The sequence below is a fragment of the Tympanuchus pallidicinctus genome, unplaced genomic scaffold (assembly GCF_026119805.1).
Source record: "Tympanuchus pallidicinctus isolate F22 unplaced genomic scaffold, pur_lepc_1.0 scaffold3, whole genome shotgun sequence".
Classification (NCBI taxonomy): Eukaryota; Metazoa; Chordata; class Aves; order Galliformes; family Phasianidae; genus Tympanuchus; species Tympanuchus pallidicinctus.
The window spans coordinates 45639882-45654974 of NW_026294747.1; the positions used below are offsets into that span (position 1 = coordinate 45639882).

Here is a 15093-nt window from a genome sequence, read left to right on the forward strand (position 1 = left end):
TTCCTCAGTGTGTTGAAAAGATGTGACAGTTCACATGCATTTACCATGCTGCACATATTAAATGTGCATACAGATTACCGAACTCTTCTAAATGAAGCCTAGTCTAACCTCACTGAGCCTGATACTCATTTTTACTCAACCGTGTAACTAATGGCTTAGAATAATTCTACATCAAAGTTACTTTGATACTTAATCTACCAAGAATAAAAACTCAAGAGCTATTTTATATAATCTTGTATATAATCTCTCTATATAATCTAACAATGGGCTTTCTGCTATGCCATATCACTTTTATACTTGCCACGACTAGAAGGCGTTCTGGCTGTCTCTGTCTCATAGAAGCTTTGTTCAGATGAGGCTCCTGCAGATAAAGACTCTTTTCTTAAATAACGTTTCAATTCCATCTGAATTCGATACTCATCTTCCTGCTGCATTGGCCGGTTCTTCCTATCTTTATTAGACAATTCTATCCTGCTTAGGCTTTCTGAATGGAAGAAAAAAAATTACAAAATTCAAAATGCACTGTTATTTTCTTACCAATATCTATAAAAAAACTCAGAACCAAATCTGAAAATTAACTAGCTGTTGGTGCTGGGGTATGTGTGCATATGTATTATTCGAATATATATATATATGCACACACACACACACACACACACACCCAAATTCACTCTCTAGCATTACTTGCAACTCTGGAGTATTTTATGGTCATATATGCAGATTTTACTACTAAGGAATTACAAAAATCTCAGGTTTTAAGATGATACAAATGGGAATGCTTTTTCAGTTAGCCAAAGCCAATTAACAGGTCCAGTAAAAGAAAAATATTAGCATCATCAGAAGACTATTAAGCAAGCAGCAAGGATTTGACAAATCTTCTCAAAAAGACAACTAACTGTCCATCCAAATAGTAAGCATTGTTACATCAGGAACACACAGGGAAAAAAAAAAGCAACAACAAAAATAAACATTCTTATCTTGTTATTGCCATGATCTAAGTACAGTTTGTTGATTACTTAGCAAATACAAATTTTTCCTCAAGCATCATCTATTTAATGTTTTTGGTGCCTGTTTCCAAAGCACAGTACAAAGAACTAACTGGATTAGCTAAGCTCATCTGGTCAGATAGAAGCTATAAGAACCAAAACTGTTCCGGCTTCCTGACCATTTCCAACTATCATTTCCCCAACTGTTGTATTCTACTCTCCCAATTTATTTTATTGTCTACAACACTGTTGGTTATGAACTAAGAGACAATCGGCAACTGAATTGCAGTATCACAGTACTACACAGAGCAGCTACAGAGCTTTTTACTAAAACCAAACAGAAAAGAATAATCTATCACCACAAACATTTTTCTCCAGTAAAGAAACTTGTTTATCTTGTAAATCTTCATTTTTGTACACACAAGCCCACATTTAATATTTACAAGATGTTCACTTGCCTGGTCCAGCAATAGCTGCTACCATGTCCAACAGAAGATGCACTTGCCTGGGTGACAAAAATAGATGTATAGATTCTATCTGTCCATCCACATCCAACTAAAGGAAGGAAAAACAAAATCATGAACACAGTTTTCCTTCTGAAGTCTCAATGATTTTGATAGTAGATTTTCATGCTATACAGAATACATCCATTTCAGTAAAATTTTTATCTTCTAAACACCCAGAACTTTTAATTATGTATTGCTACCAATCTGTAGCTTGGCATGATGAACACAGATTTGCCACCCACAATTTACTTCCTTAAATACAGATAATACACATAATAGGGAAATTCAAGAATGCCAGTAGTTTTGCTTGCTCAACATTTCTAAAAGCAATCAACAGTATAAGGTTAGTATTACGTACAAATTACAAAATACTGAAATCAACATCCTCTGAAGTAGATTTTAGAAGCTGTGAAAGTTCTCCTCAGAACTACTCTTATTGTAGAGATTAACAGACATGAATACTTCCTTGTGACTGGGTGGGGCTGTTTTTAAATGTCTCATTGCTTTGACAGTGTTCAACAAAGCAAACCTCTTACCTCGGAAGATCTACTCAAGGTAAGTTTATCGTAACAACTTGTACAGATTTGTCAGTTCTAGATTCCTACACTCCTAGACATTGGTCAACTCATGATTATTACTCATTTTATTGTGTGTCAGTGACAAAGAGCTGGTAGCAGGGAATGCTGCAAGGGTATTCTGTGAGAAGAGGCCAGGTGCTGTACAGGGCTGGCTCCTGTATTAAGACTCTCCTTGGGACATAGCTGAGTCCATCAGCAAAGTCTCACTTTTGTGAAAACATATTTAAGAAAAGGCAAAATGCTACACAGTCTGAGAAAGAAAAGAAGGTTGAGAGAAAAAACTGTGCAAAACTCAAGGTCAAAGAAGAAGGAGCGGAGAAGATGCCACAAGCACTGAAGCAGAGGTGCCCCCTGCAGCCCATGGAAGATAACGTGGTAAAACACTATTTCCTTGCAATCCTACAATTGTTAAAACATTATTTTAATATCAGAGAGCATATATTTATACAAGTTTACTTATATGCTCACACTTTTTTTTTTTTTTTTTAAAAAAAAAAGCTAAAACACTATTTTCAATTGCTTTGTTTCTTTTATCTTTATAAGTCAAATAAAGCATTATTTTAAATGGTGGCACTTAAATTTGGCATCATTATTTGATTGCTATTAATTTTAATGTAAAAATTCAGAAGTGGAAGAGTTCACAAGAGCTTTACAATGCCTCAGTGCTGTAGCCTCAGTAAGCAATGTTATAATTATGTCCTTTTAAAAACATAAGTGTTTTTAATCAGACATTTAAACATTCCACACGTACATAGGCAAAGTCAGTCACAGTGCTACAAGGAAAAAAAAATGGATCAAGAAAGCAGTGGGAGTATAATGAAAACAAAACTATTTTCTCAAGATTCACTGCAATATATAAATTCAGTTTGTCTCCACAACACAGGAATCCTCCTTTAAGAGATGTCAGTGCATTTTTTGTATTTATATTTGAATTCACTTTGAATTGAAATAGCAAGAGAATACCAAAGTAGATAATGCACCTCCCCATTTAATAAATAAATAAAAAAAATAGACCCATAAAAACCAAACTGGACTTATGTACTTATTCATATAAGTAGAAAAATCCTAACAGTTATGTACTTGTTAACAGAAAACATTTGTACATTTTTCCTGCCTTTTATTACAAATCCTGAGAACACACCAACTGGCCACTGTAGAGCTGTCTTATTAGAGATATGTATTGATTCTGAATGAAAGAACCTAGAACAAAAACTAAAAGTATTGTTACTTTTTTTTTTTTTTGTTATGCAGTAGCAAAAATAAAGTCTTCTGTGCCTATTAATTTAAACATCAGGAAAGCATGACTAACCTTAGCTCCAGGAAGTACTTCATTTTGCTTTAACGTTAGGCTCAACTCCATTCTACCAATCAGCTTACTGATCTGCACAGGGTCAGAAGGAGTAATTTCTGGCAAGTTTCTTGTTAATTGTGGGTGAGGCTCATAATTGATTTTTGGGTTCCAGCTGGGTGAAAGCTTTGGTTCAGTTGCCTTGAAAGGTTACACAGAGAGGAATTAGAATGTATGTCATTTCTTATTAAAAAGACGTAAACATGCATAAGCTTATCACAAAAGAAATAGTTATAAACAACTATAATTTTGACTTTACTGTTAAAACATACTTATTAGTAACTGTTAAGAAACAAGTAAAATCTGAAATATCAGGCCCTCACAAAAATTTGATCAAGTTTCCACAGAATATTAACTTGTGTTTCCACATATTAGAACTAGCATCCAGATTCCAGTACAATATCATCTTAGAGACTTTAGGACTGAGTAAAATTTATTTTCTTCCCCTTGCCAAAACTAACAGAAGAGATTATGAAAGTCACTAAGCACAGATTCAAGTAGAAGTTTAATTTCTATATCCTCTAGAATGAATCTAATATACAAGCACAACATTACATTCCATCCTTCATCATGTGACATTTTACATATTGCATTTAATTTTACCAGCTGTGTAGCTGAACAGACTGGGGAGGACTTTGTTGATGCGGGAAACTCATCCCAGAAGAAAGAGACACCTGAGAGCTGAAGTAACTTGTGAGCAAAAGCTGTGGGCTGATGTACATTAATTCCAGAGCACTCATCAGCAGTTTCATCACAGTACATAGTTCTGGGAGACAAAAGCAAGGAAATAAAGATGGTAGGAACATGCAAATTTTTACCTTTATTGTGCCATATGGCCTCTAAGTTTGTATATACTTTCTCTCTCTTCAGACTATTTACAATGCCGTTCACTGCCCTGAAAGGAGAAACCACCACTCTCTGGGAATGGGTGGAAATCTTGAATTTTCTACATGACAAATGCAGCATGCTTTCAGTGCAATATATCCTAGTGTATTACCCTAGTACTTATGTCTAACCTGATGATAAAGAGTCTGTGCAACACTTCCATACAATTGTTTCTACTGGTATGTACATAACACTTGTTTCAGAACCTTGATTTTTGGAAAATCTACCACATAACGTTTGTGTAGTCTATAAAAACTACCCGAAAGAAATAATCTAGAAGTTAGAAATAGAGAAAATGTATTCCAATTCCATACATCTTCTGTGCAATTACATTTCTTACATCATAATACTGAGATCTAGAATAAACAGCAAACTCTTGAAAAGTCTCCACATAACTGAATTTGCAGTGGAAAAACACATCTGCTATTCCATACCTAAAATGTATCAAACATCAAAACAACATGCTACTTCTTTCAAGTGAGAGGTCGCCTCATTTGCTAGTACTATCCACTGACATTTGAACTTCTCAGAAATGGCGTTCATAAACTGCAGAAGTGGTCATTGTCTTGTCTTTAAAAATCTAGATCTCTTCTGATTTGATGATTAAATATTTTAGCTTAAACACGTTAAACAGATGTTCAGTGGAGAAACTCTTCGCTGACTTTATAAGAGGTATTCTTAACCTGGTTGCTGAAGAACTACTGTCTAACTGTATATAAAAACTGCACATATGGGTACAGAAAGTGGCAAGAAAATGTCCTTTAAACAAACAAAAAAAAATCAACAGATTGCTATTAAAATTTTTACCTTTCAATTCTAATTTCAAGTGCAGTTCCACTTTTAGAATTTTCCGGCACGTGTTCGATGCGCAGAACCGTATCTAAGAAGGTAACTTTCACTCTTCGTAGTACTTAAATGAGAAAACAGCAAAGTCATCTTTACTCAGTAATGACTTTTATAAACCAAATGAACACTTTAAGTTGGGGAAATTCTCAATGAAAATAAATTGCAAAATTCAAGTGGCAATGTAAACTACCATTAAATGTTTAATACACACATTTACATCGTGCAACCAACCTTCAACGCACAAATACCTGAGCAAGTGACAATTCAAATCAAGTTGTTCTACATCTCAGCATGGATGATCCTTAAATCACCTGCTGCTTCATTATCCACATTGTCTAAATGCTTAAACACGGCCATGTGTTGTTTTACCTTGCTACTTCTATTTCTGGAACCAATTTTAAAGATTTCCCTTCTAGCACTAGGCTTTCCACTGCATGATGTGCATCAGTCCTAATTTTCTTCCATTTAAAAACACACATCTTCTAAAGAACATCTAGCAGCATGGCATGATTAGAGATTGAGAAGTATGTCATAACAGGTCAGTTTGCTGGAAAAAATGGTTGAAAAACTATTGTTTTTTCCTTTGAAAGCATCACCACTAACAAGGGAGCTCACCTATCATTCAATGAAGCAGAGATTTGCCTGGATGTACTCTGGTATAAACAAAAGCCAATTTGGCCCTGAAGAATGGCTCATTCTGCCCACTGAAGGGATGCACAAATATATTTGTAAGTATATCTGTTGGTTTTTTTTTTTTCCCCTCTCCTGCTTTCTTATTTAAGCTTTATAGTAAACAAGTGAAGACATGCAAGGCAAGTTATAGTGAATGAAATGTCATTTTGTAAAACCAAGTCACAAAACAAATTGATAATCTGTGACATTCATTCAGATCTCAATAATGAATTCATACCTGTTTCAATAGTTTCTGCAAATTTTTCAAGTCCTTCAAAAGGCTGGGACCCTTCTCCTTGTTCATCTGTCAATTTTTGGCTAAGACACTCTTTTGCAAGTTGCATACTACTGGTCATAAAACTTGACCAATACATAGGTTCAGAGCCAGATGCTGCAGAGTAGAAGAGATATTAATAAGTTTGGCTGTAAAAATTTTGAAACAATGAAAACAAAACAAAATAAATTTGGCACAACAACATAAGTTTCATCAGCTTAGTAAGACATTATGATCTGTCTATGTGGGATATGCAACTTCAAAATCCATTTGCATTGTATTGGTATGATCATGGTAATTGAAAATTCAATGTAAATGAGATAAAACCAGAGTTAAGAGTAACCAATATTCAACACTGGTTTAAGTAAATAACTTCACTTAAATATTACTGTATTGGTATGACTTGTAGGCATAACCAGCAAAATGAAATCAAAAGAAATTATTCTCTTTACGAATTACTTTACAGTTTCCTATTATATTTCATGTATATACAATATATATTGAGGAAGGAGTAAGTTTAAAAGGTTATTGTAACATATTAACTTATAAATGCTTTAAATATCCAACGCAGACCTGAACTAATAACTGCAAAATAATAAAACAGCAATCCAAAAGCAAAGCATGTACTAAGCTGAACAAAAAATTTTAGCAATCAAATTAATTTAATTGAAATCCTATCAGCTAATGCTGAGCACAAACACACACATGGTAAACAGACAAAACATTCCAGCTTAGAATTCAGAGTAAAACTTGCATGACATATTCTTTCTACTGTTATAATGTACTCTGCATCAAATATAACTGAACAAATGCGAATGAATAAATAAAGCTTTCTTCTAATATTACCATTCTTCCAAAGCAGTAATTTCACATCAGAAGGTAAGACTGCACACAATTTAGTTCCAATTAAACAAAGAAGAATGAGATGTGGAGCATGAATAAGTAAGTTACTTGAAATATCTTGCAAAAGAAGGGAATGAATAAATAAATAACAAGCCTACCAAGCCTTGGTCTTGGCCTGAAGACCATCTCTAATCCTTTTAATTCTAATGCACAGTTATCCTGTAGCAATGACCCCCATGGAACAGATAAAGAAATTGACTGAATAAAACCATCTGTGACTTCCAAAGGTGCATCTGCAGACTCCAGGATCTCATTCAGACACTAGAAGGAAAAAAATAAAAAAAATAAATAACCAAAAGAGGAACCATGTAATTTTCAGCATATTAACAAAACATAATGCATATATATTATACACTTGTGCACATAGAACATACACTAAATATAATAACAAATAAAACAAATCAAGCTAGGAGAAAATGAATTCTACTCAGAGAGACAATAAACTGGTTATTTTCAAGTATTTTGATTCCACTGCAAATTGTTTTCCACTTAGTTCTAAACTTTCAGCATAATACAGTTTTACCTCTGAGCACCTGTATAACCTATGCTTTTACAATACATCAATAAATTCTGTTATAACTTTGGTACAATCTATTCATTTTTGTGGCAATACTTTCAGACAGTGAAAAACAGGCTGACAGTAAAACCACCACAGGTATCTGGCTTTTGTAACAAGACTATTTCATAAGACCTTAATTCCAATGTGTTGCTTGTTTTAGTTTTCTCTGTGATAATTGGACACTGTACCCAAATAATCATTCCTTACTGCATACTGCTCTTGCCATTTCTAAATAATATTTAAACTCATTCAAAGTTATGCTCAGCACTAGTTTAAAATTTTGACAATCAAAACTAGGTTGACAGACCAATATTCTACAGAAACTGCTCCATTATCATTAATCAGATCTGCTATAGTGATATTATAAACAAACCTGCAATCACATTGTCCTAAGTAACACCAAGAGTATTACCGATGAATGAAACTGATCACAAAAAAGGAAGCAGCTCTGAAGATGTAACTCAGGTCTTCAATGCTGCCCAAATCCTCAGAAAAGAATCTTTTTGGCATTATAGAGCTTTCACTTCAACCATGAAGTCCAAAGAGCCAACTTTAAAACCCAGTATATTCCTGTCAATGCACACATACACAAAAGGAACCCCCTTGTTTGTGCTCTGATTCAGAAGTTCAACAGCTTCCATTTTAGTTAAATAAGCACCATCAAGGCTAATAAAACGAAAAAAATCTAAGTCAAAAACCAAATTTGGTGAGTGCAACTTCCTACACAAGATTCTACAAAAGATGTGGTTGCAGTATTATTTAGACATAGTATTTGACAGATAAAAACATACAGACACATGGTTCTGGCCTTCCTGTCTTGAAAAAAAAAAAAAAAACACACACTGATTTTTATCTCAAAAACTGTAAGCTTATGATTAACACACAGGCAAGGATTTAAAAGATGTTTTCTGTTTTTAAAATGCTATTCCCTCAGATCACTTAAAAATAAAAATGAACTGAAAAACTTTAGAAAACAAGATCTTTCATTAAGCCTTCAGTTGCACCTGTCATGTTAACTTGCTGCTCTGTTTACATTCTTAGTAACTTTGCTTTTAGAATTTGTTTACTTTTCCAGTTTCTGTTCCAAAGTCGACTCAAGAAGTAGAAAAAGACATCCACTTCTAAAAAACAGGGCCTGAAACAGTTCTGTTAGGAAGTTAAAAATCAAACAACTAGTAAAGATTCAGTGACATTAAGATCTTATTTTGAATTAAATGTATTAATATAAATAATAACCAAAGATTAAAAAAAAAAGGAATTATTTATCATGAAAACCTTATTTGAAATAACCACCAAATAATTTAAATTACTCAGATTTTAATAGATAAATTTGCTACAGAAGGAAGTGAACTATTTTGAAACCAATTTTGAATAAATCTGACCTCTGAAATCTTTTCGCTACATTGCAACAAAAATATTAAAGTATGCTCCCTATTAAACAGAAATTTACTATTTTAAAGGAGAATATATATATGTGCGTGTATATATATAGATAGATAGATATAAAGCATTTTTAGATCAATTGTTCCCATAAAGAAAGAATTAGATCATTCTAAGAGAAATTTTAAAAGTGAAGTACAGTCATCAGGACTTGCTCCCATACGGGACTGAACACACAGAGCTGGATTTGCAGTCATACCACCAACTAAAGCACTACTCAGTGTATATTAAAATTCAACCACAAATAATGTGGGTTATATTCCAACTTTTCTAAACAGCCCAGGAAACAACGAAGTTACACCAACAGCCCCACACATTCCTACTATCTCCATAAGCTATAAATAAACACATGTAGAATATTGGCTAAAAGACTTATATTAAGATGAGTAAAAGCATCCACAAAAATGGATAAGACAAGGATCAAGCCACACTCACTCTGGTGATTCATCAAGAACCAGTTTACGATGACTAGAGGGAAACAGAGCTTCCACAACATCTGTTTTGCAATCTGTCATACATGAGAGTCACGTGCAGAGAACCTTAAACATGTCACTCCTTGTTTACAAGTCAGAAAGACAAATGCTAATCTACAAATGGGAAAGATAATCTGAACATCAGCACATATGCATTTAATCACTCTGTATACACAACTAACTATTCATTTAGTACTGTCTGTAACTGTAACTGCTACAGTTTCAAAGTATTTATGTTTTAAATAATGAAGACTGCTGTGACACCCACTAGGGGGCACAACATTTCAATTAAAGCCTCACAGAAGACCGGAAAGCAAACAAACAGAAAAAACACCGAACAACAACAAAACCTACACTAAAATGCTGGTCATGCTGAGCATTTCAGCAAAAATCTGTCTTCTGCCACTCTCCAACATACTTCATATAGAAACTGGAAAAGAACTATGTGAAAACCTGAGGCATTTATTTTAAAACAATGCAGTATACTAAAAACCAGTTTTGAAAGCAGTGTGTAAAGCAGTAAGCCTGTGCACTTAATCATATACGCTGCCTTGAAAGTCAATGAGTGACGCACACAAGCACTTAAGGCTCTTCACAACAGTCACTGGACTCACAGGTACAACCATGTAACATTGATAATTAACCCCAGAAACTTTACGAAATACTACAAAGAGGGACACAGAACTTTGTATTACTACAGCAGGCTGGAAGTACGCATATGTGTGTATGTACAGGTGTATACATACACGTATACGTTTATAAATATAAATAAATATACACATTAAATAAATATACACACCAGGACTGAATAATGCTTCGGTTGGCTCTAAACACGGCAGCCCACCTGCTGAGCACGCGCAGCTCAAAGCAGCTATACATTTCCTGTCAACACAGACCTCCAGCATTTCAAGACCAGGCTATGCAGAGGTCAAAAAACAGCCCCGAGCTCAGCACAACACCGTCGGTAAGTAAGTAAGAGCTAAGCTGCCTCCAAGCTGAAGACAAACGGCAGTCAGAGCAGGGATCGCTGTGTTTATGTCATCTCTGCTAGTAGCCAGTACACCAGATCCTCGGCAGTCACAGGAGTGATTGCTGGTAGCCTGGGTAATATTAGCTCCTCCTCCTCCCTGCCACCAACTCTCGCCTTCCTTTAGTTACACTGCCAACACTTTTCCCCCTTTCCTGTCATCAATAACAAAACCGGGTCACGAGGACAGAGCACCGGGCGGGTGCAGACGAGGGCAGCGGTCGGCGGGTTCCTCGGGCACAGAGGCGTCTCTTACCCACTTGTCCAGAGGGACCTGCGTCAGAGAGCCGGTGCCCTGGTAGAGATCCAGGCTGAGCTGTTCCAGGCTAAGCTTCTCCTGCAGGAAGTGGCCCAGGTACCTCTGCAGCAGATACCTGCAGGCCCTCTTCTTGATGGACTCTGAAAACGGCCACGGCATGGTGGCTGAGCGCTGGGAGCCGCAGGGCCGGGATCGGGACGGGGCTGGGGCCAGGGGCGGCCGCTCGGAGATGGGGTGCGCGGAAGCGGCCGGGCCAGGGCCCGCCCCTCAGCGCGGGTTACCCGCAGCCGGGCTCTCCCAGCGCCCCTCGCAAGGCTGGCGGGGCGGCACCGCCTGCCCTCAGGCGCCCGCAGGTAGCTCCATCCTCACTCGGCCACTGCCGCCGCCGCCGCCATCTTCCCGGCGCCCCGCGAGCGCGGAGGGGACGGCGGCGCCGCACGGCACGAGGGCTATGGCGGCGGGAAGGGACCGGGAAGCGGCTGGGGCCGTTCGCCGCGCCAGCTCCCGCCGCTGGCACGGCCGGGTCGGAACGACGCGAACCGCTCGCCGCCTTCCTCCGCGAACCTCCCCCACCCCGCCGAGCGCCGTCACCGGCACCGTGACGCAGGGCGGAAGTGGCGTCTCAGAGCGGAGGAGGCGGGGGCGGAAGCGGTCGTGGGAGGCGCGCCGGGGGGCGGCGGCGGCGGCGGCGGCAGCTGAGAGGAAGTGGCGAGCGGGCGGCCGCGCTTCGGCGGGACGGCAGGGCGGCTAGCGCCGCAGCGGTGTGGGGCTGGGCGCCGGGGCTGGTAGGTGGGCTGCCTCGGGGTGAGGTGGGAGGAAGGCTTCCGGTCCCGCCGCACTGTTCTGCCGGGATCTGTACGCGTTGTGAGCGCGGTTAAATCGCAGCAGTTCTCCGAGGAGCGAAAGCTCGGCAGCTCTACGACCGGCTCTCCCGCTGCTGGGAGTTGGCCGCGAAGCCTGCCCTCGTCTGACGTTTCTGGGCTGTGCTGATAGTTGTGTGTGATAAACCGAGTGAGCGAGTCGTTCTTTAGCGAGGCTGAACAGAAAACTGCTGTTCTTGTTCTGCCCTCGTAATTACTGATAACCCCTTTAGTTCGCAGGCCCTCGTAAGTCTTTCTTAAATTCACGGATAGTAGGTTATTATTTTCAACAGCCATTGGTTGTGTCTTTTTCGTACCTAATTTGGTTTTCCCGGTGCATTCGGGATCAGCGAAGTGCTGAATTAGTTACTGCTGAATCATATTGGAGACTTATATGACACAGCGTGAGCTGCTTGTGTAGGAGGCAGCAACTCCTTCAGTAATGCTTCCGTGTGCTGACATAACCTGAAGTTTTCAGGAGCTTTGTTTTGACTTTTCTGGATTGCTGCAGGATTCATTCGCTTTCATATTTTATTTTATTTTATTTTATTTTCCAATAGTAAATACATTTACTTAAGTTGTAGCTCAAGCTTTGTGTAAATGTTCAATATTGACTGTAGTGGGATGATGAATCTAAAAAAAATGCTTCCACATGCAGAATGGAAACTGACTGCACTCCTATGGAGTTGACCAATAACGCAGAGTCTGAAGAGGATTCTGATTATAGAGACTTCGAAGAAGCAGATGTGAAAGACATGAGACTAGAAGCTGAAGCTGTAGTGAATGATGTTCTGTTTGCTGTCAGCAACATGTTTGTTTCAAAAACCCTTCCGTGTGCAGAGGATGTGGCATATATAAACGTGGAAACCAGGGAAAGGGGCAGATACTGTGTGGAGCTCACTGACTCGGGACTAAGGGTAAACTACCTTGTTTATAAACTGTCTCCATTTTAAATGATGTTCCTGTTCAGAAGGTACCTAGAAAGCAACTTCACTGATACCAAAACTGCATACATATCCTCTTGTACTTTTATGAAAGTCAGTTCTATGTGTTCCCCTACAAAGTGGCACTTCTGTTAATGCAAACAAAGGAAGAAGGGAAGTTGGTTGGAAAATAGGCATTTATTTGAGACACTTGCAAAATAATGAGGGCTGAAGCAGTTAATGGACAAGTTTATTATGAGCACATCAGTCTTCACAGGTGCTTAGAAAAATGAGTAACATAGTGTATGTACAAATCCATTCTGGACCATTCATATTGTTTCTGCAAATGTGTAGAAGTAAGAAGGTGATAGCGATGGATATTACTGCTATTAGAAGCTTGAGAAAAAAGCATTTGAAACAGTCTAAATACTGTGTTACCAGTAAGACCCCCAGTAGAAAGCATAGACAGAAATTTAAATCAATGTTGTTGTTTTTTTTTTATACTACTGTACAACTGGCAAAGCTAAACTTTGTGATACCTGTTTCTCATTGCAACGTGATTCTAATCACAAAAAAATAACCAGTGATTTCTTTGTTGCAGGTAGTAGCTTATGATTTTGATCAGACTGATGACAGTTTGCAAAACCCATACCATGAAACTGTCTACTCCTTATTGGACACACTCAGCCCTGCGTATCGGGAGGTGTTTGGAAATGCATTACTACAAAGACTGGAAGCTTTGAAGAGAGATAGTCAATCATGATGTGCTCTGAAGGAAGATTTAAGACTAGAAGGAATTATTTGTACAAGGCTCTGAGATCTTTGTTACAAATGCAGCTGCAAACGTCTAAAGATTCATTTCTTGTGTTGATATCTAATACATACTAGAACTGTTCTATAAAATGTTGCTGCAGAAGATTTATGCATATCACAGTGCTATCCACTTGGATAGACTGTAAAACTAATCAGTGTTTTCTTTTTGTTGTAGGTGAGCTTATAACTTTTTCCAAAAATGTTCAAAAATATTTGATCTCTGTTCAAAGTGTTACTATCAAAAGCTTTTGAAAAAATGTAGAGAATAAATGTTATATAGGCAATTAATAATCATTTTTTGTGCTTACAGGTTATTGCCATATCTGATTTTAACATGGAAGTTAACCACCTAATTACTGTCTGTTAATTGAAATTAATGAAATAAAACAAGCAGTTAACTTCAGTTTCAAAATGTGAAATAGACTTTCACACCAATTTGCTATGCATAAATCTGAAAGTTCTGAGTTTTGATAACAAGAAAGCTCTTGAGCAGTTGAGCGTTGCTTATATAATGACAGTATCTGAGCTAAAAGGTACTTGATCCATCCTCGTCTACAACGAGCAACAAACTCCAAAGAGTGAATGATCTACGTTACTATATGAATGTATTGTCTGAATTGCAAATGAGCTAAGCACAGAAGTAGGTTAGGATGTAACAGGCTACATTCCTTAAGGATGATGTATGTATGCTATACTGTAACTTTTTGGGAGATTTGGAAGACATTTTATCTTGTTTACTGTTCTGAATGTGTGTTTACATAATGTGCAGGATATATATACCCAGACTATTTTTGCTTCAGCCTTTACTTTCTACAACACAGTAATTTGGTAGTCCTGTTTTTTCTTCCTCGATTTTACAGTATCCTCTCCTAATGAATACAAGTATGCATTGTAATACTGATTGCATTGTATTGGTTTGAAACCAAAGGTATGAAATTTATTAGGACTAACACAAGCTGGAAGACATAACTTGTGTTTTCTACTTAAAAACTGGTACAAATCTCTTTATAACATATTGCTTTAACTTTTCAAGTATGTATTGAGTGATAGACTTTTTTTTTTAAAAAAAAATACTGTTACTTAGAAATACTAGGACTTCTGAACTAGCATTCTATGACCATGATACTTCTTGTATTCTTGTATTATTCAACATTTGTGCATCTTGATTTATTCTGTCATGCTGTTGTGCTAAGTATATCTGTATCTTTATTGGAGTTTAAGAACATGTCAGTCCTTGTGAACTCACAAATTCTATTGACTTCAGTAGAGCTGTATTGACTTACACCTGTTAAGGAGTAGCAGTGTTAATTGGAGAAGGCAAACATTGGATTTTTTAGAATAGTTTTGGGGTAATGATGTTATAACTGTGACTGGTGAGATAACCACAGACATTTTTTCAATTTTCTACAGCTTAATTTGATGTTTGTTTAATTATCTTGTTAGGTTGATATTCCTGATGATAATCTTTTGATCCTAGGTAAGAACCTCTGCTGTAAAATTTGTTCATAGGCTCTGTTTTGCACACAGGTCTGTGGCATGTGGTTAGTCCTCTGTGAGGAGAATGTACTTTACCAAATTTATATTTGAATATTTTCCCTTGCAGTTAATTTCCTTGTTCAATTTAAATGACTAAAGCATTAAATAAATGCACCAGTGTGTTAGTGATTTTTGTGGGAAGGGAAGAGAGGGGAGTGAACAACCAAAATGATTATTTCCATAGACACATCTTAACTACCAGATT

The 15093-nt window shown here is 37.5% G+C and overlaps 2 protein-coding genes across 4 annotated transcripts in view; one reads left to right on the forward strand and one right to left on the reverse strand.

Moving 5' to 3' along the window:
• Positions 1–11032, reverse strand: part of ATG2B (autophagy related 2B) — a 43481-nt gene extending 32449 nt beyond the window's left edge. For both annotated transcript variants that reach the window (XM_052693339.1, XM_052693338.1), the window contains exons 1-8: positions 10754–11032; positions 7097–7259; positions 6060–6212; positions 5111–5213; positions 4022–4184; positions 3380–3559; positions 1445–1541; positions 302–484 (exon numbers count right to left, since the gene is read on the reverse strand). In XM_052693339.1, coding sequence (XP_052549299.1) covers positions 302–484; positions 1445–1541; positions 3380–3559; positions 4022–4184; positions 5111–5213; positions 6060–6212; positions 7097–7259; positions 10754–10915 — 1204 coding nt within the window. In that variant the 5' untranslated portion in view covers positions 10916–11032. The remainder of the gene's footprint in view (positions 1–301; positions 485–1444; positions 1542–3379; positions 3560–4021; positions 4185–5110; positions 5214–6059; positions 6213–7096; positions 7260–10753) is intronic.
• On the forward strand, positions 10729–14998 carry GSKIP (GSK3B interacting protein). Of its 2 annotated transcripts, none has more exons than XM_052693373.1 (3): positions 10729–10852; positions 12275–12533; positions 13141–14998. In XM_052693373.1, the coding sequence occupies exons 2-3, from the start codon at positions 12276–12278 to the stop codon at positions 13300–13302; spliced, it is 420 nt and encodes a 139-aa protein (XP_052549333.1). In that variant the 5' UTR covers positions 10729–10852; position 12275; the 3' UTR covers positions 13303–14998. The 2 variants fall into 2 exon arrangements, with proteins under 2 accessions (XP_052549333.1, XP_052549332.1); XM_052693372.1 differs by lacking the exon at positions 10729–10852 and adding an exon at positions 11421–11541.
• The last annotated feature ends 95 nt before the right edge of the window (positions 14999–15093 follow it).

Coding starts and splice junctions, on each gene's coding strand:
- GSKIP (XM_052693373.1), top strand. CDS start 12,276: ATGGAAACTGACTGCACTCCTATGGAGTTGACCAATAACGCAGAGTCT. Junction 12,534..13,140: donor TCACTGACTCGGGACTAAGG/GTAAACTACCTT, acceptor TCTTTGTTGCAG/GTAGTAGCTTATGATTTTGA.